This window comes from Branchiostoma belcheri, unplaced genomic scaffold, assembly GCF_001625305.1.
Source record: "Branchiostoma belcheri isolate BF01 breed outbred unplaced genomic scaffold, Haploidv18h27 scaffold33, whole genome shotgun sequence".
In the NCBI taxonomy this organism is placed as follows: domain Eukaryota; kingdom Metazoa; phylum Chordata; class Leptocardii; order Amphioxiformes; family Branchiostomatidae; genus Branchiostoma; species Branchiostoma belcheri.
In genome coordinates this window covers 2,256,500-2,279,593 of record NW_017803943.1, presented here as the reverse complement: position 1 = coordinate 2,279,593, position 23,094 = coordinate 2,256,500, and the positions used below count along the sequence as shown (strand labels likewise).

The following is a 23,094-nucleotide window of genomic DNA, read 5'->3' as shown; positions in this document are numbered from 1 at the left end:
GACGGTGGTGCGTTCTGGTGATTAACCGCTAAACGTATCCTTGGTGACGGTCTGAGCTGTCTCGTATAACAGTTATATGATCCTAATTTGTACGCTTCTTTCACCCTCTACTTTGCAAGCTATAATTTTACTCTTCTAAATACGTTTATTGCCTAAAAATTGTAAAAAGGAAGACACCGTGCAGAAGCGCCATTTTTAGGCGGATTTTGTGAGAACTGCAGTTGCCGAACTCGCGCGAGACTCCGCGAGACGCGTAACCAAGACGAGGCTGGGCGGCATTCCTCACCTGGTAACAGACCAGACTTCAGGTAGAAAATGTTCTCCTCAGAAACGTCGGAGTTTCAAGGATAACTACAGCGATTTGAGTGAAGTTATTCGATCAGACAGAGGCTTGAGACATCAGGGAAGACCTAGAAGCGAAAGGAATTTTTCTCTGTGCAATAGAACGACAGAAAACCACCTGCCAAGATGGTGAGTTACCGTATGATCTGTTTCAACTATCAACCCTATACTATCTTTGCAAGTTTGATACCGTTGACTTTTGTGTCTTAAACTTGGTTTCTTTGAACATTACCAATCCTGTTAGTGGATTCAAAGGTTTGCTGATACATGTACTTCGCAGTTCCTCAGTTTTTCACCAGATCTCTTAAACAGAACTTGAAATTTGAGAGGACAAATATATTTTTATTTCATACAGTACCTGCAAAATAAACTGGTTTATTATGGGACTCTTATGGGAATAAGAGCAATTCTTAGCAGCCCAAGGGCAGAATTTGACAAATTTTACACAATGTCATTGCATTGAAACTGATTGTAATTGTTATTGCCATCATCTTAATGTTTCGGAAATAGATTAACAGTTTATGTAACGTTAGAGAGAAATATGACAAAAGCTTGTATGTTATGCTGAAGGGCAGTTATACTGGCTATACTAATACAGATACAAATGATCAATAATTTCTCAAATTCCTATCCCTTACCAAACCTCCTTGTGCATTTGTTCCAGATGCTCTCACGAGCCAAGCCGGCCACGGGCCCGGCGGCCTCCAGTCCTGCCAAGGAGTCGGGCAAGAAGAAGAAGAAACTGCCCAAGTTGGAGGATTACCTGACCAACAGGGACTACACGGGGGCTATCACACTTCTCGAGGTAGATGGATGAAGAAATGTCCTTTGAAAACCAATGATGATTTAAACTTTTACTTAACATCAATGAAGGTTAGACATTCAGGTAAAGAATACCATGATTGTACTCTAAATAACAGTTACTTGAGCAACTGGATAGATTTTGAAAAATGGTTAAAGATGTTTCAGCTAGGTTGCAACCACTACCTTTCTTCAGCGACTGAAATGTATTTTGACTGAAAGATCTTGTCATTTACAATCAATTCATTGACAAAAAGTAGAGGATGCTACCTGAAACGTCAGCCATTTTCAATGATGTGTTTTCACATTCATGTATAAATGACTAATGTTGTTTTTCTTGTCCCCACCAGTTTAACCGTTCCAGTGGTAAAGGTAGTGAAGAGGTGGACATGTGGATCGCCTACTGTGCCTTTCACCTGGGCGAGTACAAGCGAGCCATGGAGGTAAAACACACAACAGGATTCATCTAGCTACTTTTCTAGACTGTTTCGTAGACATGAAATCCTCTGGGCACTTAGACAAAAAAAGTTGTCATTTGTTGAAGAATGACTGAACACACTGGGCATGATACTAGCATGACCAAACAGTGAATTCTTTCTTTTTGTTCTTTGAAATCCTCTTTGACTTTGGAAAACTTGATAAGTTGAGTCATGCTTCCCTTCCTCAGACATCTTCTTCTTTTCTTTTCGTTCCATCGGTATGGTTGCAAACTTTTTTTTGGATATGAACATGGGTGCAGATGTCCTCCATATAAGTGTGTATATATTACATACTTAATTACTTGTGAAATGGGTCTTAAAGCATCATATTATCCTTCAGGAGTACCAGTCTATGACGAAGCGAGACGGCTGCCACCCTGACGTCTGGGTGAACCTGGCCTGCTGTGACTTCTTCCTGGGCATGTACAAGGAGGCGGACGAGGCGGCTCAGAAATGTGAGTTTGGATATCTCTGTGGAGACAGGAATCATCTGAATTCTTTTCTTTACCGGAAAGCTTATAAGTGTTTTGTCATTGACCTATTGGATTGGTCAATAGATTCAAGTTGCTCAAGAGAAAAGATATATTATTCAGTCACTGTAATGATATTCTCATGATGAACAATGAAGATTGAAATACAATGTCCACTAGCTATAGGTAGTTTATTTACAATGTATAATAGGCTCCTCAGACCAATTTTGGTTTGTGGTGACATGTAATGCTCATTTGTAGTAGATGAAAGGTATTCAATAAAGAATGTATAATATAAAAAAGAATGTATAAAATATACAGTCAAACCTGTACAAGATGCAACTCTACATAATGACTACTTGGCTAATGTGACCCCTTTTTGTTTCGTCATTTCGAAAATTTTTCCCCATTGACACAAGCATTGAGACCAAATTTTATCAGTCCCCCAAGTAGTCTTCTTGTGCAGGTTTGACGGACCGTATTTAAAAAGAGTGCACCACCTACTAACCACCTGTTTCCACCACCAGCCCCAAAAAGCCGCCTGCAGAACCGCCTTCTGTTCCACCTCTCACACAAGGTGAGCCAGAATTCCGACGTAAGCCAAACATTTGTTTTTGCCGGTCCCTCTCCCGACTGGCTCGTACCTGATGCACACTTCTGCATGGCTGAAGTATAAAATAAAGGCTCGGGCTACAAGATCTGTCTGACTCCCTCTGTGAGCATGCGTCTTTTAGCATGAGACTTCATGTGACTTTAAAAACTGCCTGTGCAAAGCTTGCATGGGGGTTTTAAGTGATTTACCATCACCAATTTTTTGGGTGAGGAACAGATTTGATTGATGTGCTAGAGAATTTTATTTCCAAATAAAACTGTCAATTGTTGTTTTAAGGCATGATGAAAATGAAAAATTGAGAAGCATTTGGAGAAGGGAAAACTTGTACATGTACTACTACTTAGAATTTGTTACACTGAGCTAGTGAGAGGGATGTACTACAAACAATAAGAGCTCTCAATTACATTGTACAAAATGATTTTTGTGTAACATCACTATGTTCATGTGTGCATCTGTCCTGTCATCACGCAACTTTTCAGTCTTTGCAACAAGCATGTGTACATTATTGTACAGCTGTGTAGAGCACACACCTCTCAACAAAGCATGATATTCCTCTGAGTGATGATTGTCATATGATTGCACATGATCCCAGGTAATGCCAATACAACATGATATTTCATATGTGTATGAATCAGTCAAGACCTGCATTGCAATAAAATAGCTTAAAGTTGTTTAGAATTTTTTTAAAAACTTGATGTGGAAACCAGGACCAGACCAGAGTAGACCAAAGTAGTTAATGGTGTGCTATCAGAAAAACATTTTGTGGAGGACCCAGGTAACCCCATGTTTTGTGCACATCAGACTTTTATTACAGTTTGGTAATATCTCAGATGCATGCTGGGTTTCTTGATGTTTTTTATTTCAAACTTGTAAGAAATTGGACTAGAAAAATGTCCATATTTGAACAAGTATATGTGGTTATTTTGTTAAACATTGTAAAAAATGTTTCTAACTCATGTCAGGCTTCTTATAATTGCGTAGCCAAGGGCTTCATGTAAGACATTCAGACTGTAAACATGTCTGTTCTTGTATGAGTCTATATGTGATGCTTGTGTTCCAGTTTAATAACAAAGAAGAGGCTGATGAATGTAGTCTATACGTGTGGCTTGTTTTACAGTTTAAACATGTCCATGTTATTAGAGTCTATACGTGTTGCTTGTGTTCCAGTTTAATGATGAGAAGCGACTGATGCACTACCACCAGAACCTACAGGACATCATAGAGGACCAGCTGAGTCTGGCCTCCATACACTACCTCCGCTCACACTACCAGGAGGCCATCGATATATACAAGAGGATCCTGCTAGATAACAGGTCAGGATAGTCCCATACCATCTGTATCTGCATCAGATTCTGTATAGCTGGTATATAACCGTCCCTGGGAATAACACACTTCACAGGCTCTTGGTGTGGTGGCAGCAGGCTATATTACAGTATATATTACACTGAACAACCTGCTACATCCAATCTTTGCACATTTAATTGCAGGAGGTGTTTATAGCTTTCTAGTGATGATGCCCCAACCCCAGATTTTTCACAGTTTTTGCTGGATGCTTGGTCAGCATTAAATCAGATTTTTGTCCATTGCAGACTATATCTTTTCCAATGCAACATTTGAGAAGTATAGACAGGATGTCATCCTTGAATGCGGTAATACAATATAGGATCTTAAATGAGTCATTCTGCCAAAGTACATTACGGGTTTTGTGCAGACACAGTACGTTCTTCCAACATGCTATCCCATATTATCAAAACATCACAAGAGATACTTATTTCATAGAGACTTACCCTGAGTGTGTACTCTCCCTTCCAGAGACTACCTGGCCCTGAACGTGTACGTGGCTCTGTGTTACTACAAGTTGGATTACTACGATGTTTCCCAGGAGGTGTTAGCTGTGTACCTACAACACTACCCTGACAGTGCCATCGCTATCAACCTCAAAGCCTGCAACCACTTCAGACTCTACAACGGAAAGGCTGCAGAGGTACATTGTTTGTTTGTTTGTTTGTGTGAAATACTTAAATCAGTGTCCTGGCTTCTTTTAATTTTAGTTATAATCTATAGACATAATTTTCTTTGTATATCCTTAAACTTTTACGGCATGAGAAAAACATTTTTACTGCTAGAAAAAGTTAGAATGTACTGACTAACTGTCACCCTCTTCAGGGCAGGAATGACTGTTTCACTGAAGCAGTGACACCGAGCTGCAGTAAGAATCAAAACCAGTCATTGTTGCCCTGAAGAAGGTTACAGATGGTCTCCAAAATATCAGATATGAAAACCCACTAATTGTTGAATATAAAGAACCTTCTTATAGTACACAATGTCATGCTCTTGCTGTCCTGATGAAATGACTCACAGATAACCCTAAGACATTTTTCTGTCCCTCAGCAAGAACTAAAGACCCTCCAGGAGATGGCCTCTCCCTCCTTCACCTTTGCTAAGGAGCTGATCAAACAAATATTGACTAAAGGAGCCCGTATACATGTTGGACAAAGAACCTTCTTATTCAGTCACTAGCCATCCTGATGGCATTACTCATAAGTAACCCTAAGTTGTTATTTTCTTCACAGCAAGAGCTGAAGACCCTCCAGGAGATGGCCTCTCCCTCCTTCACGTTTGCTAAGGAGCTGATCAAACATAACCTGGTGGTGTTCCGGGGAGGGGAGGGCGCCCTGCAGGTCCTGCCTCCGCTCATAGATGTCATCCCTGAAGCACGACTCAACCTCGTCATCTACTATCTCAGACAAGGTGAGGCTTCATCTGTATCTGTGTAGCCGGTATAACTGCCTTTCGGCATAACACACCTGCTTCTGTATATGTATAACTGCCTTTCGGCATAACACACCAGCTTAATGACTTCATAAGTACTGTAAATCACTTTATTTTTGCGGTAGAAAAAGTTGTTATCTACTATCTCAGACAAGGCAAAGGCTTCATCAGTACTGAAGTTGTTGTCATGTAGGACTAGACTGTGGAAGATTCATCTAAGGGGTTGGAATACTTTTTTCTGCATTTTTTTTACATTGAAAATTACCTGCATTCAGAATAGAAGAGTGGAAAAATCAAATTATGCTCTGACTGAATATGCCAAAGTCATTAATACAGCTTCTTTGTATGGTGTCATTGTTTTGTCCACTGCGATATTGGTGTAACTTATTGCATTTCTGTGAATCGTAACTTAACTGTTTTCATACATTTCAAGAACTCTTGAAATTGGCACTTGTACATTGTAAAAGGTTAAAACTAAAGGTTAAAAAAGTAAGTGAAAACTATAATATTAGTGTGCTTTGAAACAATGTTTCTAATGTCAGTCTAACTTTCTTTCCCCCAGACGATGTATCTGAAGCCTATAACCTGATAAAGGACCTTGAGCCGACCACTCCGCAGGAGTACATCCTGAAGGGCGTGGTGAACGCCGCGCTGGGACAGGAGACAGGCTCACGGGAACACCTCAAGATCGCACAGCAGTACTTCCAACTGGTGGGGGGGTCCGCCAGCGAGTGTGGTACGTCTTACAGGGATAACAAAATATCAGAAATAATAATCAGTTCAATCTGTCAGGAAGTAGACAGGGTTGGAAATACCCACTCTTGCAATCTCATTTTCACTTCATTTAGTCACTTATTGGAGATGTTAAGCTGCCTGGCGTGCAAGTTATCTTTTTTTTGCATACAAAGCGACCCTTTTAAAGTTCACAGTGGCCCAACTCACAGCAATGTGTGAGCAATGCCCTTGGGTTACAGCTTGCCTTCTAAAATAAATACTTAGTAGATAGTGTAGATGGCAACCCGAAATTTTGATGGGCAACCTACCGTGGTGAAATAAGTTTGTGTTATAATGAATTCCCTTTACTTAAACCAGCACAATGCAGGTGGCATTTTGAGCCTTAACCTGAATGACTGTTCCTTTTTCCACAGACACCATCCCAGGCAGACAGTGCATGGCTTCATGTTTCTTCCTACTCAAACAGTTTGAGGATGTGCTCATCTACTTTAACTCTATCAAGGTAGGTCATCACGTCATGTTTGTTCCTTGTTAGTGTCAGACTTCTTTCCACCATTTCAATCTGACCAAACTCAAATCTGCCTGGTTACCAAACCTATTTTAGCTCCCGAGTCTCTTTTGTCCTCTCCATCCGTAAATAGACAAAAGAGACTCAGGAGCTAAAATACGTCTGGTTATCAGGCTTGCTCTTGACACCTTATGAGCTATATCTGAATACTTGTCCCTGTATGTGAATACATGTAGTCGTTTTAGAAGCAACAGTAGGAATGTCATATAAATACTACATTTATGGCTTATCTAGTTCCATGCAAGGGATATGAATTTCTCCCTATTTAAATATTTTATCTTGTATATAATCAAAGAGGACACATGTCTTTCTCTCATTGTCTTACATTCAAGAATAATTAATTAACCTTTGCCTTTATTCCAGAGTTATTTCTACAACGACGACACGTTCAACTTCAACTACACGCAGGCGAAGGCCGCCGTGGGAAACTTCAAGGAGGCGGAGGAGGTGGCACTGCTGGTGCAGAACGAGAAACTCAAGAATGACTACACCTATCTCAGCTGGCTCGCCCGCATCTGTGAGTAATGTACTGGGTCATCGTTTTTGTTAAGGTTGGCAAGACACTGTATATTAAGAAGGGTTTTTATTTGACAACTATTGGGTTTTCACATCCACATTTCTGTGGCCATTGATTACTTTCTCCTCGGCAGCAATGACTGGTTCTGATTCATACTACAGCTAGGTGTCACTGCTGCAATATTACACATGTGGTACCAAATGTACAGTGTTGTCACATAATATTTTCCACATATTGTCAAGTACAGACAATAGACAAGTTTGAGTTTAACTTACTACATTGTAGCTGCAGTACAAATTCAGAACAATTCATTTTCGCCCTGAAGAAAGTGACAGATGGTCACTCAAACATTGGATGTGGAAACCCCTGGTTGTTGAATAAAGAACCAAATTGTACCTGTAATTTAATTGTGCTGTTGTTTTCCTGTAGACATCATGAACAACAAGGCACGGCTTGCCTGGGAGTTGTACCTGAAGATGGAGACATCAGGAGAATCCTTCAGCCTGCTGCAGCTGATCGCTAACGACTGCTACAAGGTACATACAGGCTCTCTACAAGATGTCTTAAGAGTTACATATTTAAAGACTGTATATTACCTCCTGTACTTGACTTAACAGTCTTCATGCTGGATATTTGTTCACTGTTTTATCATTAAAACAGATCTCTGAAAGAGCTGTATCAAACATTTTTTGAAATAGCTCTATAGTTTTAAATAAAACAGGTTGGCACGCTGTTTTCTGTAGATTGGTTAGGCCTGCGTTTACTAGCACTGAAAAAAAAAAGCAATTCCTGCAACAAACCCTATTTTTGTAGTCCTATAACCAGAAAAGTAACTTTTATTTTTCTTGTGCTTTGTACCATTCTCCCCACAGATGGGGCAGTTCTATTATGCAGCCAAGGCGTTTGATGTTCTGGAGCGACTAGACCCAAACCCTGAGTACTGGGAGGGCAAACGTGGTGCCTGTGTCGGCGTCTTTCAACAGATCATCGCCGGACGGGAACCAAGGTAAGCCAGACTTCAAACCACAGCTTTCCAGCTTTATATGAATCAGCTTCTATAGTATAGAGCTTTCTCATAGGCCACACCAATCTAATTTGTTGGTTCTTAGATATTTCCAAGAAATCTATAGAGTGGGAGGTAAAAAAAAATGTTCATAAGAATAGGCCTAGGCATCCTTACAATCCACAAAGTCCACATACTAGGCTGGTTTATCATCCAATGAATTTTGAACTTTGAATCAACCACTCAGTTTCTGCATTAACAAGTATTTTGGGGTGAATCCAGAAACTGAATTTTTTTGGAAGATAGTACAAATCATGTAAAATAAAAGAAAGAAAACCTGAAGCAGGCAAATCCGAGAGCCAACAACTCAATGGTGTGGCCTTCATTTACAAATCGCTTGAAGTGTTTTTTTCTAAAGACATGTGCAATGGCCAGAGACACTGCTGAAGACTGGAGTGTGTTTGCTGCTTCACTGCATCAGAAGAAAAGCCTTGCAGCTGGTGGAATTATTTTATCATATGTATCAACAAGAAGAAGCAAAGACAGAGACATGTGCAATAAAGTTTGCCTTGCGTTTTTAGGGAAACCTTGCGGGACATCATCCAATTGCTCCACAATACGTCTAATATGCAAGTGGAGTATATAGTGCGGACTATGAAGAAATGGGCAAAGGACAACCGACTGGGCATTCCATGATGGTTAGCACAACTTGAACGTTTCCACAGCAGTGGTGCTTTCTCCTGTCATGTTGTAGGGTTAGAGTAAGCTGAGTGGTTTGTACAACAAGCTGTGTGCTCTCACGGGTCACTTATGTTTAGCACTTCGGCATAACATACTGTGCCTGCGCAAAACCTGGGTTTCTTTAAGTTGGACATTTGTCTAACGTTGCATCAAAATTTGGTCCTTTTTTACTTTTTCTACACATTATTTATACAGACAGGGTATCATCCTTAAACATAAGCAAACACAACCTTTAACGATATATTCGGTAAGGTGCCATATGCATTTTACCATCCAGTTTTCGCACAGGCACAGTATGTTCTTCCAACGTGCTCTTATATTTGTGGACCAAGAGCAGTGGTGTGTGGCCTACTGTATTTGTCCCAATAAACGCACTTACTCAATAACACCATTGATAATTTTTTTTCTAACTGCATCAGCATGCACACAGTTGATTGAGAAAAAAAAGGATAATATCGGGTGCATAATTCTAAGCATAACTTGATAACCATGTGTGCAATATCGGAGTAGGTGTGATAGACTTAATACGGGATTTTAACTCTGTCTTCTTGTTTTAAAACACCTGTCAAAATGAATGCTACTGTCAAATATTGCAGCATTTCTGCAGCATACGGTAGATGAAAGGTGTTGGCCGATCAACCTTGATCCTGTACATGGAAGAACAGTCTGGTTTCAATCCTCCTGTTTCCAGCAGAACTTCAGTCTTCCTTTAGCTAACTTCTCCTAGTTTGGTGTCTGTGTCCCCCTGTGTCATTCTATCTGCCCACACAGGTTCAGCACAGCATGGCACACTGGGACTACCTGATCTTGGAACAGCTTCTCTTACTTAGTTTACCATCATGTCTCAGTCTTAAACTTCTCTCTCCTTCTTTTCTAGCACACTTCTTCTGGAAAAAAATTAATGCTGTCGAAAGACTCCACTAGTGAATACTAGTACCTGCTACTGACTTTACATAATTTTTGTTTTGAGAGTAGATCTAAATCTTATTTTGATAACTGGAAGAAAACATGCAAGAGAGCCACACTGTCATTTCTGTTGAACAGATTGCTTACTTGCACTTGTATAATCATGGCATCTTTTTTGATTGTGCCTTGCTTCAAAAGTGGTGGCCAGGTATGCAGGTTTTTTGAGCTTTAATCTGCTTTCAAAGAGTTGCTTCACCTGCCATGTACACACATGTAACTGTTGGGAAGCAGATCAAGGCTAGATGCCAGGCTACAGTGTGGTCCTTACATGCTAAATACATGTACAATAAAAATATTGTGCTTCTGGTTTGATTTGATCCCAGTTTGACCTGTAGTATGTGTTGTTCTGCCCCTGCTACAGGGACACAGTGAGAGAGATAGTACAGCTACTGAGGAACACCAGCAACCCACAGGTGGAGTACATCACCAGAACTATCAAGAAATGGGCCAAGGACAACAGGATCACAGTCAGCTAGGGCACACACTATCACATGCTTCTACTGCTCAATTAGTAAGATATGTTGAAGGGAAGGGGAGATAGATTTTATATCTTACATGTATCAGAATGAAAAAGTATGGGGAATTTTTGGCTCATTTTAGAATGATATATCCTGAAATCTCTATAGGGATCTGAGAACCACAAGTCAATTTTGGAATAGCGCAATTTCTTGTTTAGGTTTACATATTTGAGAACGATTCAAGACTTGTATATATTTGCTATAAAGTATTGTTATCATGTATGGATGGTCATACATGTAGCTTGCCATGCTCACTTGTCATGTCCAATACTGGCTTGATAAAAAGTATTCCTGTGGCTTGACATACAAATAGTGTTCTTTTCTCTTCAGGTAGAAAAATAGTTAATTTTCTGTAGTATAAATTCATGGTTGAATCCGATTTTCAAATGATTGTTCATAAATCAATTGATATCTAAAACAAAAGGACAGAGTTTAGGTCCATGTTTGTGTGAATATACTGTTCATAAGGCTTTGATGATGTCACTGTTTGGCTGTAAATAAGATGGTATGTATAGCAGTTTGAAACTTTGTAATAAAGATAGAACAAACTTCTTTGGTTGTCTTGAGTCTTGATTTATAGGCAAATGAGCCTTGATCTTTAGCTAAGTAAAATAACGATACTGTACAGTACTCTAAAACTTTGAATATCTAATTATATTCTGTTCATTAGCTCTTCATCATCATCATGAAAAATTCTACTCCAGATATTTGTGAGTTGAGATAGTTTGTAAAATTAACTTGTATTCTATGCTTAAAATCTATCCACTCTCACAGAACATGATGAATATAAAATGCTCTGTGATATTAATTGTCCAATAAATAAATCTGGTAAGAGCTTTCTGATTAATTTGATTCATTAAAATAGCACCAAAGCATTCGATTTATATTTAAAAGTTCAATGTAACCAGTATAAGACAATCATGATACGTGAACAGGCAATTCACAAAATCATCAAGTGCATAGATGTCTAGAATATTGGCCCAACATATGATGTAATAGTCGGTTCCTTCTCCCAATCTTGTTGACCAATCAGTGACAGGAGACACTGGGAAGGAGACCTGTCTGTTTCCTTGCCCCAATGTTGTTGGCCAATCAGAGACAGGGTACCTCGGGAAGAAGAGCAGCAACTGTAGTGTCTCTTACACTCTTCAAGAAAGAAAGGAGACCTGTAGGATACAGAAATCATCTTAGTTTTTTTGTTTTACAAAATTTCGAGATTTCCATGAAGGATATATGGTTTAAAGTGATGAATTACTTAATAGAATCATTATCACTTATGTATGGCATACCAGTAACTTATTCCGATATTACACCATGGTTTCTGTATCATACCACCATTACACAGTGACAGTACACATTGCTGGCGACCACAACCTAACCTAAGACACGGCATACTAAAAATACAATTTAACGGTTTGAGAAAAGAATGTTTCGTACCTGTTCCACCTGTACCTTTACTCGATAGACCTTCTGCCTTGTGCCCCTTGGCCTTCTTGGAAGGAATGACGATAAAGCTATTGGGCAACACAATTAAGTGTCAACATTCTAGTGGGAAGGAATTTCACAAGCTACACAATATTTCACATTTACAGTCTTTATTGTCTACAAATTTAGTTCACCATCATGAATCTTAAAGACAGTATAGATTTGGTCCCAAAAGAAAAAATCAAAACAGAATTACCTTGTGACGACCTTTATATGCATAGAGCGGAAGTCCCTGAGTAATGACACACAGATATTATACACTGTCCTCAACCCTTGGTCATTGGAGTTTGACACAAAGTTGCGTACAGACGGACCCTTGCCCACAGCAACGATAAAGTTCCTGTGATCCCTCAGCATGTAGTCCCTCATCCTCATAAGAAAGGCAGCTGCAGCATAAATGGTTAGTTTAATAAGTTAATTAGTCAAAGATCATATTGTAGCTGAAGAGTTAAATTTTGTGGCTGCAATCATTAAAACATTGGGACAATTGTTACAATATTCTCAAATAGAAGAATACATTAAGTAGAAGTCATTCTGAAATAGATTTGAACTGCGATTTCCAACACAGAGGTGGTGGATTGCTTTTTATTCCTTGACAAAGACTCAGATATTTGACAGTAGAAAATTTAGGGACTAGTAAGTCCCATTTTTTGTGTTGGAAAAAACAGATCAAACCTGTTTCAGAAAAAGTCATACCTTCTGAGCTATTGTGTTTGATTCCCAGTAACTCATCTAAGCACTGAAGCGTTGCAACTTGTGCTGCACTCCCTCCGGAGAACTGGAATGGTTCCTCCCTAACGCCCTGGTAGATCAGACCACGAGGGAGGGCAGCGTTGTCCTTCCAGCCAGACAGGAAGTACCTGAACCCGTTATAGAACACTTCTGGGTCACACTGCTCCCTCGTTCTGCCCAACGTCTGGTTAATTTTCTTTAGAACCGGTATCATGGCGGTGAGGGCATCTTTGGTTAACTTGGGGTTGTCTTCAGCTACCCCTTTCTGTGCCTAAGGTGAAACACAGGGAAATACATTGTACTTTGATCATCATCATCATCATCATCATTCATCCTCCGTAGAGGTGGAGCATACAAAGTTAGTTCGCCACAACTGTCTGTCATACATCACTGAGAAAAGTTTATGTCCCTCCAAGCCAGTTTCAGTTTCAATAAGTTTCTTAACTGTTATGTTTGGGCGTCCAACTCTTCTCTTACAGGTATCAGGGTTCCAGAGTAGAAGCCTACTGGCTGGTTCTTCACTACGTATTACATGACCGGCCAAGCTTAGTCGTCGACATTTGACTACTGAAGTTACATTTGGTAGCGAACCGTATAACTGTTCATTAGTAGTATGTTTCCACCATGGTGTATTGAAAACCACTCGCAACATCTTCGTGTATGTTCCATTTAGTTACTTTGATAATATTATAGTAGAATATACATACACTCAGATAAAGTACATACAATAGCAGTCAACAATATACCATACCACAGGGCTTGAAATACCTACCTGCAAACTGAAAATATCTTGTCAATTTGATACTTAAAACTAATAAGAGGTTCACTGCAAAGAATTGAAATGCCCAATTCACACAAAAAACAGAATGTTGAGGCTAATTCTGATTGTCTATGTATTAGCCTCAACATTAACATTTACAGCTCACAGAAAGAAGAAATCTTATACCTGTACGATCAGAGGTAGACCTGGGATGAAGTCCATCTCCACTGCCAGGGGAATGATGGCAAACCACGCAAAGTCCCTGGGACAGGTGATGTGGTACATGATCTGAAGATTGTCCAGCTCCAGCGGTCCTTTTGGGTCCTTTCTCTTCCAGTTAGCCAGGCTGACACAGTGGTGGGAGATGATAGGGGTGACTCCCAGGTGTTCAGACACGTGGTACCAGGGGACGGCAATACAGCAAGGCAGGAGGGCTGGGACATCTAGATTATATACAATGTATATTTAATTATTCTTTTTTAAAAATTCTGTTCATCTTTAAGAATATTGCCTTCAATAATAATTTAACTGCAGGTACATTTGGTTGTTTGATTTATCCACTTTGTATACTTTTTGTTGATACCAACTGTTGAATAACTTGTTACACTATAATTCTAATTACTCACTCACTCACTCACTTACTAACTAAGTTAGTAACTATCCAGTTTAGCATTTGTTGTTCCCTGACTTCCGAGGGTTAGACATGCTTACACAACACTACTGCGGCTTGATGGCAGTCTGCCACTTACCTATATCCTGTAAGTTGATGTTTTGTAGGTTCAAGAATTAAATTAGAATGATCTAAAAAGAAAAGGTCTGGTCCACCTGTCTCCCCGTCCTGCCACACGTAGGCCTGTCCCAGGATGCTCAGCACCAGGTGGGCCAGCCGCCACTCCAGGTGTCCCCGTAACCGGGTGTGGTCCAGGAGCGGCAACTGGAACAGAACAGAGACAATGTTGGGTACGTGTATATTTGTGACACAGAAGATAATTTGATGAGGCTACCCAGGGGCCCTAACTTTAAGTAAAACTATTAAGCAGGAAGAAAAGTGCCAAGCTTCTGACCTTTTGTAGCCTGGATGCCAGGACTTTTAAGCTTTAGTTTGCTCTCTCAGTCACTTTTTGGCAGGGTGGTAATACTAGAAAAGGCTGGCATCCAGGCTAGATGTTTTGGCTCTCCCGCATTGACCTGAAGAGCGGTCTCATTACCCCAGTAGTGGTACCTATTGACCGACTACAGGTGAGAAATACAGGTGAGAAATTTGAGACAGAGAAGCTTATTGGACCCTCTCTGGCCGGATACTGTCTTTTGCCAACCTAGGATCTCCTCGGAGATTATTTCGACAGCATTTTTAGAATATGTTGGTAATTCTCCTTTATATCATACTCACCTTGTGTACACATTCTCTCAGCTGCTGGGTTTCCAGTAACTTGGGAGTATCTCTGGCTAGGTCCACCCAGGCACTGAAATAGGGCGGAAGCACTTCCTAGAATCAGAGCAGTAAAAATGCAAACTGTTCTGGTGATCATTGGAGGCGTAAAATGCAAATTGTCATGGTGATCAGAAATGGTTTACATAAATTATTAAGGAATGAATCACACATCTAGAGTTTGGCAAAAGCAAAATGATTGTCTGACAATAATGCTTTAAAGCTAATATTAAGGGGCCTAGGACATGTAATCTTGTGGGCTGAGAACAAGATTGCTTAACATTTACAACGGCAATAATCTCTGAGTTAGAAATATTCAAGATCACGACTTACCAGAGGATCCTCTTCTGTTAAGAACCCCCGGTCCTCGGACAGGTTGAAATCTGACAGTCTGGGAACCCTCTCCATGCGATCACATAAATGTCAGCACTGTTATGTAGAATGATTAAAACTTCCTATAAAACTTCTTATAACTTTGTGCTTCTTTATGTAACGTTAGCAACCTGCCCTTGTCTCCAAGAGAGCTACAAAGTCATCAGTAGCTCATGTGTAACAGTAGGGTTCATGCGCCACTACTGACTTGAACTTTAAGTTGCCGTTTCATGACAGTTCATAAGTTTATACCTGAGTTTTTCACGCCCACATATGGGAGGTTGACCCCAGATTGACCTTTAGACAGAGGATGACGGGATAGAAGAAACCATTCTATTCTAGGTCATGATTTCTGTGAGCTAAATACATTCTTAGCTTTTGGAGATTCAAATCGTGACTCATTTGTGATTTAAATGTAATTTTCTTTTAGCTGATAACTATTGTGTTCCTTTGTGGGTATACATGAAGTTTTCATGTTAAAGTAACGTTTGTTAGTATCAAACTTGGACCCCACTAATTAAGAATGGACTATTCGGGGAACCCTCTAGTCTCTTTCGATGGGAACACTTCCTGATTCGATGTGAGAACAATACCTCGGGCGCATTTCACCCGATTTCTCTCCAGATTTTGGCTATATTTCCTCAAAAGGTGCAATAGCAGAGGCGTCGGGCACATGGCTCGGCACCGGAGAAGTATCGAGACGCTGTTGTTCGTCCTCTCGGCGCTGGTCGTGCTGACCCACCGAGGGACTGAGGTGACAGCGCACGGTCCTCTGGATGGGCCCGATAGACTGCCCACCAAATGCGAAGGTAAGAAAGACTTTCACAATGTTTTAGGTGGAATCCGTAATCCTAATTTTTATGTCTCCATGTTATGAACAATATCTAATACAACTAAGAAGACAAGTGAAGGCGTAGTTGTATTTTTGTGTGGGCATCAACATATTTCTTTGATCGCGACCTTGCAGCTGATATGCTTTGTTTCGTCGTCCTTGGTTTCGTTTCGTTTTATTTTGCTCGAAATATGCTACAATATGCTACTTTCTACCTCCTTTTAGTCCTATGAAAAAGGTTAAGGGGAAAATGGCTTGTAGACCGATATTAAGTAGACCGGTAGTAATACAGTATAGCGGTGCCCATGTTTGTGATCTGCCCCTAGTCTCAAATTCTCAATGTCTTGAGGTGGAGAGTCGTGATTGGTTGATTCCTTAGGCGGGCGGTGCTACCAAACTGCACGTGTTTTTACCCTATGGTGGATGGGAATTTAAAGAGGCGTATAGTTTCACCGCCAGACGGCAAATCCAGAGCTAGACAAGGAATGTCAGCCAGGTCATTCCCAAAAACGTTGCCAAAAAGCTTCTAGTGCGATGAAATTACCACTTTCACTTCTCTATTTGTAAGATATAAATTATTTTTCAAAGTAAGTTTTTGGGTTTGTTGTCATTTAAAGTTGTATGTAATTCTGTTGAATTTAAGGCTATGATACAAGGGAATGATCATTTCAGTTAATTCCATTTGTCCCTAAGCTGTCAGTTTGAAATTGAATGTTTACTTATTGTACAGTGGCCAAGACATTATCCAACTTGTATTGGTTCAAGACTTTACATGGATAAAGTACTGCAGGCCTGAGGTAGTTGCAGCTGTGGCCCTAGCTGATTGGTCTACCTTCTAATGTTTAAAACATCCAACACTAGACTGTAGACAAATCATAGTATTCATACAAAGCAACATGGCTGCCCAATGGTTTCATTTCAACGATTTAACGTTATAATATACATGTATCATAATTTCTCTTATTGTGTTTCTGTAATGCTTCTGTTATCTAAAATCTGTTTTTGTTTGTAAGTTCCAAACATTATTTTATAATAATCAATGTTTTCATGCTTGGTACCAGGGCCAGACTAATTATTATCAGGTGCTTCAATGTATAAACATTAGGACCACATTGTGAAAACATTAAAAAAAGTTACTCTTTAAACATGTAGGTTTCCCATGTAGACAGTTTCAGGTTACTATGTATGATAAAATTTATATAACGTTAAATTGAAAATTGCCCTGAAGAAGGTGACAGGTGGTCACCCAAACGTACGTAGGATACCAGTATGAAAACCTACTGGTTGTTGAATAAAAACCTTACACAGTCTCTTGCCAACCTGATGAAATTATTCACAAAATTATGTCTCCTCCCAGTTTGCAAGTACCTGACGGTTGAGTTGGAACACCGACTGGATGAGACAGGCAGGTCTAAAGAACAGATTGAGCTGGGCCAGATACTGGACAGGGGAGAGAGGAAGAAGAAGATCAACTACCACACCTCGTATGTCTCAGCTTTTTTTACCTTGTGAAAACTGGACCAGGTGTATTTCTTTGCGTGTTTGCTTGTGTGTTTAGCTGCCTGTACAGCTGAGTGACAAGAGAGACTGAGATAATTTTCAAAGTACAGACGATTAGTACAAAAGGTCAGACACAGGAAATTAGATGCCAACAGCTACTGGCTTGATTTTTTTTACCTTGTGAGTCAGTGAAAGTTGTGTGTTGTGCCTTTCCCAAGTACACAAAGTCCAGCCAGGAATGCCAGGGATTGACCCCTTGACTTCTTTATCTTGAGTTCGCCAGCCTATAGCCACTTAAGCTTGGCCATTCAATGCTACACCATGCTGTATACCTATTGGTCGACAAGATCTCTTCTCAATGGTTATGGTTCTGCCTACAGTGAGCTGCGTCTGGTAGAGGCCATGGATGATATTTGTGAGCGGATCCTGGAGTACAACGTGCACGCCGAGCGAGACGGGAGCAACCGTTACGCCAAGGGCATGAGCGAAACTTTCCAAACACTGCATGGGCTAGTCAACAAAGGGGTCAAGGTCTGTTTTAGATTTTATTATACAGTATACGTTTCCATTGTTGTCACTGGTATAGTGGTGTGTATATAAGTATAACTCCTTTACTCTTGCTAAGCAGAGAAAGCAGTATGTACATTAATATTGTATGGATAATGTTTTATTTTCTTTGCCCAGGTTGAACTTGGAATTCCCTATGACATGTGGGACACGCCTTCAGCTGAGGTGACAGTCATGAAAAAACAGGTGAGGATTTGATGATCCTAGCAGTTAGGATGTTACATTTTTTTGTAAGCTGGCTTCCTGGGTTCAATACAGGTTCAATTCCCATTGTCCTGGTACACAGGGTAGACTGTACTACTTGCCTCTTGTTTTGAATTAAGTTGTTGAATAAAGAACCTTTTTATACTGTCTCTTGCTAGCCTGATGAAACTATTCACAGCATCTGAAAGATTGTTTCTGCCTTTGTTCTTCAGTGTGAGTCGATGCTTGAGAGTCATGAAGAGGAGATTGAGAACTGGTACTACAACCTGCAGGGGGAGAAGTCCCTCCTAAAACACTTCTGTGAGGACACTGTTCTCGGGAGGAAGGAAACTGGTATGTCTGGCTTTGTAGAGAGCATTCTTTCGAAAAGAAACAAGAAATCACACTTCCCTTAAGTGTTGTGAAATTCTTGTTTTATTCATATCCTCACAGCCTGTTGGGAGACCATTTTAACCTCCAATTTGACCTTCCTGTCAGTCTGTGGTTACACCATTCCCCCTCACTTCTGCCACTTTTACTAAGTTTTTCTCAGCTAGCAGGGAGAGACCAATTTGACCTTCATGTCAGTCTAACCATGCAAAATTTTCCCCTAATTCCTTTGACTCTACAGACTGTTTCTTGAGTAACATCAGACTGAGGATTTTCTAGAAATTGAGATTGTTGTGTCATTGATTATCATACAACACTTTCCTCCTTCCCAGAATGCCTGGCTGAAACTTGGAAAGGGAGGAAGGGGGACACAGGAGACCCAGAGGACCCGGATGGGACCAAGAAGAAAAAGAAGAAGAAGAAGGGCAAGAAGAAGAACAAGAAAAATGAAGAGTCTGAGACACAAAATGCCACTGCTGAGTCTGAAGACGACAAACCAGAGACAAGTGAAACAAAACCACCAATGGAGGGAGGTCTGAAACATGATTCAGGAGAGTTATGAAAGCTGTAGAAGATTCAAAATGAGATCAACTAGAGTCTAAAGCTGTATTAAACAGGTCACTGAAAGCAAAGAAATACCAAAGACATGACTTTTTTTTTCTTTTTGCAAATCAGAAAAAAATGGAGCAGGCAAATCTGAAAACAAAGAAATTAGCCTGAAATTGAGCTGTAGATGTCTGTATATAGAAGAGCAGAGGTAGCAGTAGATTTATTGTCTTGAAGTAATTCTTGTCCTCCTTGGGAAGTGGAATACGTTGAGAAATATTTTAACTGTAAGTTACTCTTTACTGTTTAAGTACTTAGAGTAATGGCCAAGAAGACCAGTGAATCAAGTCTAAGTTGTGGAAAGTACAATGTATGTGTACAGAAAAGAGCCATTGATTGTTTTATGTTGCTGACATAGTATTTATACAGCCTACCCATACAGAGAGCAATTTCAGACTTGAATGTGTGTATGGCAAAATAGAATTTACATGTACAGACTTCACCAGCAATTAACACTTTGCTTATTTTGTTTTCTTTGCAAATGAATGTTTGGGATAAACACAGGCATATGCAGGTTATTAGTGCAGTTGTCAACCTGTGCCTAACACTGGTTCATGGCCTTTACAGAACACAAAGTTCTGCTTATAATACATGCAAAAATCATGATTTTAAATCTTGTGATATAGTAAACATGATGAAAGGCAGCCTCTTTTAATCCCCAATAATTTATTGCAATATGAAGTTGTCTTTGGTACAAGGCAATCTATACATCTTCAGTAAATGATTTTATACAATTTTAATTTACTTTAATCATGTATACCATAATTTGTAACAACATAACCTTCTAGGCAAAGGTAAAAATGCACTGAAGAAAATACTATTCATTTTGACATAGCTTGCATTGTGTTAAGTAGATTGTGAAAGTGCTTGCACATAATTAGATTGGTCAGTAAGTATCTGTATCATCATTCTATTTCATCTCCTGCTGGTAACTTGAAAAAACCCTCCTCTTCTTGCCAGTTCTCTCAGAATTCTTGCAATATTCTGGCAGTCATCTGAAAAATAAAACAGCATTATGTAATTTTATCACACTTTGTAGATTTTCTGTATCTATAGGCTTTTGGCAATAGCTTGAAATCTCAAAAATCACTCAGAAGATTATATGTATGTCTCCCATTTCATCTATTTCTTAGAGTCTAATAATTTGACTGTTGGGGCACCACAGATGATCTACCAACGAGTTTTCTTTACCCTTCTCGGGTTTCTGTTCTTAATTTTTCACTTAGTACCGTACCTGTCCATTCTCTGATATTATCTTCCCATCTTTTCCATATCCTACCCCTAATCCAGATCTCTTCCTTCCTCCCTGAACTGTTCCTTGCGTGATGGTTTTGGGTAGTCCTGATGACCGTGGCACATGCCCATACCACTTCAGTTTCCACTTCTTTACTTGGCCCCTTTCACTCCCCTGTTACAGATAGAGTTCCTTACCTATCCCACTATGGTGTCTGCCTTGATGCTGTAACTCCAGATTTCTCAACATTCCCATCATGCCCTTCCCCCAGTGGCCTGTCACCTGACTGTAGGACTGGAGAAGTAAAAAAAAAAAAACATCATTAAGTTAGAATCTGTAAATCATACAGTAATGCCAACACTGTTTTCAACACTTCCTAATATTTACTAGTCTCACTTACGCGTCTCATTCATTGAAAGAACAGAGCACTCATGACAAAGTCGATCATACAAGATATTTCTTAAAATATAGGTGCAATTCAGTCGGTCCATTCAGTTTCAAGTACCAAGGAGCTTGAAAATTAAAGCAAATATGGACACAAAATGCTGCACATGGAAGCAATTTCTCTATCATTCAGAAAAGCATCATTATACATAACTTACCTTCTTTATGTTGATCCATTGTCTGAAGTAGGAAGGGACAGGGGTGTTGAGATAACTGCACTGTGACGGAAGCCTGGGGAAGGAAAGTCAACATACATGTACCGTCATTTGTTTGACACTATAATCTGGGGAAGACTGAAAAGCAATTTTGAACCAATTAAGCTCAGACAAACTCAATTACTATATATAAAAAGAAATGTTTTTCAAAGCAGCAGAATAATGTAACCTGGCCAGTAAATGGTTACACTTCAGCCTACATTGTTCTGAGGTCCCAGTCACCACAGGTGACAAACACAGAGGAGACTCCAGGTGTCAGCAGACCTTGTTCACACATCCAGATGTCAAAGTCCTGCAGTGGACAGGTAAAGAATACTAGTAAGTCAAGTTTCAGTAGTAGTTTTTCATGGTGCCGGTCACTGTCATATACTTAACTATAAAGTTAATTCATTCACATTTGTGGGGTATAATTTTGTGATAGAATGGAAAAGAGTGTCTTTGCCAGGAATGTTGAAACAACCATAGTAACACATGTACAATGCAACTCCAAGACAACACATATTTGTGTCGTCATGACTTTGCAATGTAGAGGTCACTGTGAAGACTAGGAAAATAGAAACACAGCAAGCATTTTCAGATGTACCGTCAGCCTGGGTGCCAGTGCACACTGTATATCGTTCTAGTGTGCCGTGAGTCTGGCACCCAGGCTATTTTTGTACAGTATGTTACTCTCACACCTTAAGTGTCTGTGTGAGAGTTGGCTGTCCGTCCACCATGTCCTGTATGATGCCGGTCAGCTCGGTACAGAAGGGGGTCAGCTGGGGGTGGGCCTCAGGCTGGACATAGGTGTGAAACGTCGCTTCTGTCTCAAACGTTTTCCCAGAAACCTTCAGCACTGGGAACTCTATAATTTCCTGTAAAGCAAAAAATATCAAATTGTCCTAATATAATATCATATAAAACATGACATCACAAATGATCTTTGACTGTAATATCTAATTACACAATGGATCAGTTCCCATTGTTCCCAAAGAACTCATTGTTCCCTGTGATGACATTGCTGATGTCCACGTTCAAGGTTCAATGTTCAAGGATCAGTCCATGCACGTTCTATCATGTTGTTGAAGCTCCTTGATATGAGTCTTACCCAAATTTATAACATATATGTAACAACTATAACTATTGGTTTCACGTCACTACTATACGACAATGGAGTTGGTAATTACAAATGAAATTCTTTTTTTTTAGCAATATTGATTTAGTTGATTTAGTATTTCAACCTCCTTGTTTCTACCAACACTGATAATGATATTTAACCTCCTTGATATAATTTAATTTTTTCCCATCTTCATTATTTTAATATTCGTCAAAAATCAAGAGTTTGACTCACCTGTGGTTTGGGTGTTGTTTTGTTATCGCATGTTGCCTCGAAATCTAAAACCAGGAAGTAGTCAAATCCCTGAGGTTGGATCCCCGTCCCTTTGCCACTTGGGATGGGGGTACTGGCACTGGCACTAGGTGAGTTTTTATACGCCATGAAACGACGAATACAAAGAGTTCTCAATACTGTGGGCAGGAGAAATTGTCTTGTCACCGCAAGGAAAGACGTTTCCATGTGTTGTCTTGTTCAGTTGCGTGATGTTTACTCAATGTTACGCAATTTTATGTTCGCCAATCATGGGACACATACTAGTACTTGTCACAGTAAACTTCAAAGCAAGCACTGGGACTTTGATATTGGATGCAACCATTATGAAATAGGTACGTAAAATTCTACAGGCTTTTCAAAATATTTGTTTTGAGCAGAAAATCGACGAAATATTCTCTACCCAGACTTGAATATATAGAAATATTTGATAATTGCTGCTTAGAATATTTTC

At 39.8% G+C, this 23,094-nt stretch overlaps 4 protein-coding genes across 8 annotated transcripts; 2 read left to right on the top strand and 2 right to left on the bottom strand.

Annotated features, from left to right (window-relative positions):
- The first annotated feature begins 258 nt into the window (after positions 1 to 258).
- Positions 259 to 11,079, top strand: LOC109475195 (intraflagellar transport protein 56-like). 5 transcript variants are annotated; one of them, XM_019775774.1, is made up of 16 exons: positions 259 to 471; positions 1,007 to 1,147; positions 1,494 to 1,586; positions 1,963 to 2,077; positions 2,620 to 2,687; positions 3,873 to 4,018; positions 4,518 to 4,689; positions 5,097 to 5,150; positions 5,333 to 5,456; positions 6,040 to 6,213; positions 6,626 to 6,714; positions 7,144 to 7,297; positions 7,727 to 7,833; positions 8,170 to 8,303; positions 8,882 to 8,998; positions 10,369 to 10,492. In XM_019775774.1, exons 1-15 carry the CDS (start codon positions 469 to 471, stop codon positions 8,994 to 8,996), a joined length of 1,689 nt encoding a protein of 562 aa, XP_019631333.1. In that variant the 5' UTR covers positions 259 to 468; the 3' UTR covers positions 8,997 to 8,998; positions 10,369 to 10,492. The 5 variants fall into 5 exon arrangements, with proteins under 5 accessions (XP_019631333.1, XP_019631335.1, XP_019631332.1 ...); XM_019775776.1 differs by lacking the exon at positions 5,097 to 5,150 and having other exon boundaries at positions 2,620 to 2,669; positions 5,279 to 5,456; XM_019775773.1 differs by lacking the exon at positions 5,097 to 5,150 and having other exon boundaries at positions 5,279 to 5,456.
- Positions 11,080 to 11,529: 450 nt separating this feature from the next.
- LOC109475153 (indoleamine 2,3-dioxygenase 2-like) lies at positions 11,530 to 15,339 on the bottom strand. Its single transcript, XM_019775688.1, has 8 exons — positions 15,265 to 15,339; positions 14,893 to 14,988; positions 14,328 to 14,436; positions 13,689 to 13,945; positions 12,707 to 13,013; positions 12,207 to 12,396; positions 11,963 to 12,039; positions 11,530 to 11,691 (listed from the first exon to the last, which is right to left on the bottom strand). Exons 1-8 carry the CDS (start codon positions 15,337 to 15,339, stop codon positions 11,618 to 11,620), a joined length of 1,185 nt encoding a protein of 394 aa, XP_019631247.1. The 3' UTR covers positions 11,530 to 11,617.
- A 505-nt stretch (positions 15,340 to 15,844) lies between these two features.
- On the top strand, positions 15,845 to 20,407 carry LOC109475219 (protein canopy 4-like). Its single transcript, XM_019775818.1, has 6 exons — positions 15,845 to 16,112; positions 17,493 to 17,619; positions 18,016 to 18,166; positions 18,320 to 18,388; positions 18,619 to 18,739; positions 19,108 to 20,407. Exons 1-6 carry the CDS (start codon positions 15,977 to 15,979, stop codon positions 19,335 to 19,337), a joined length of 834 nt encoding a protein of 277 aa, XP_019631377.1. The 5' UTR covers positions 15,845 to 15,976; the 3' UTR covers positions 19,338 to 20,407.
- LOC109475253 (ERI1 exoribonuclease 3-like) lies at positions 20,047 to 22,940 on the bottom strand. Its single transcript, XM_019775853.1, has 6 exons — positions 22,605 to 22,940; positions 21,952 to 22,128; positions 21,475 to 21,566; positions 21,218 to 21,290; positions 20,813 to 20,909; positions 20,047 to 20,376 (listed from the first exon to the last, which is right to left on the bottom strand). Exons 1-6 carry the CDS (start codon positions 22,827 to 22,829, stop codon positions 20,297 to 20,299), a joined length of 744 nt encoding a protein of 247 aa, XP_019631412.1. The 5' UTR covers positions 22,830 to 22,940; the 3' UTR covers positions 20,047 to 20,296.
- Positions 22,941 to 23,094: the final 154 nt, after the last annotated feature.

Bases quoted from the DNA above. Each gene is read 5' to 3' on its own strand.
- LOC109475195 (XM_019775775.1), top strand. The intron at 6,715-7,143 runs GTAGGTCATCAC...CCTTTATTCCAG, and splicing joins TCTACTTTAACTCTATCAAG to AGTTATTTCTACAACGACGA. The intron at 7,834-8,169 runs GTACATACAGGC...TTCTCCCCACAG, and splicing joins TCGCTAACGACTGCTACAAG to ATGGGGCAGTTCTATTATGC.
- LOC109475153 (XM_019775688.1), bottom strand. From the start codon at position 15,339: ATGGAGAGGGTTCCCAGACTGTCAGATTTCAACCTGTCCGAGGACCGG. The intron at 13,014-13,688 runs GTATAAGATTTC...GTTTCACCTTAG, and splicing joins GTCTACCTCTGATCGTACAG to GCACAGAAAGGGGTAGCTGA. The intron at 11,692-11,962 runs GTACGAAACATT...TGTATCCTACAG, and splicing joins TAAAGGTACAGGTGGAACAG to GTCTCCTTTCTTTCTTGAAG.
- LOC109475219 (XM_019775818.1), top strand. From the start codon at position 15,977: ATGGCTCGGCACCGGAGAAGTATCGAGACGCTGTTGTTCGTCCTCTCG. The intron at 17,620-18,015 runs GTATGTCTCAGC...TTCTGCCTACAG, and splicing joins AAGATCAACTACCACACCTC to TGAGCTGCGTCTGGTAGAGG. The intron at 18,389-18,618 runs GTGAGGATTTGA...TTTGTTCTTCAG, and splicing joins TGACAGTCATGAAAAAACAG to TGTGAGTCGATGCTTGAGAG.
- LOC109475253 (XM_019775853.1), bottom strand. From the start codon at position 22,829: ATGGAAACGTCTTTCCTTGCGGTGACAAGACAATTTCTCCTGCCCACA. The intron at 22,129-22,604 runs GTGAGTCAAACT...TTTGCTTTACAG, and splicing joins AAACAACACCCAAACCACAG to GAAATTATAGAGTTCCCAGT. The intron at 21,567-21,951 runs GTGTGAGAGTAA...TGTCCACTGCAG, and splicing joins CTCTCACACAGACACTTAAG to GACTTTGACATCTGGATGTG.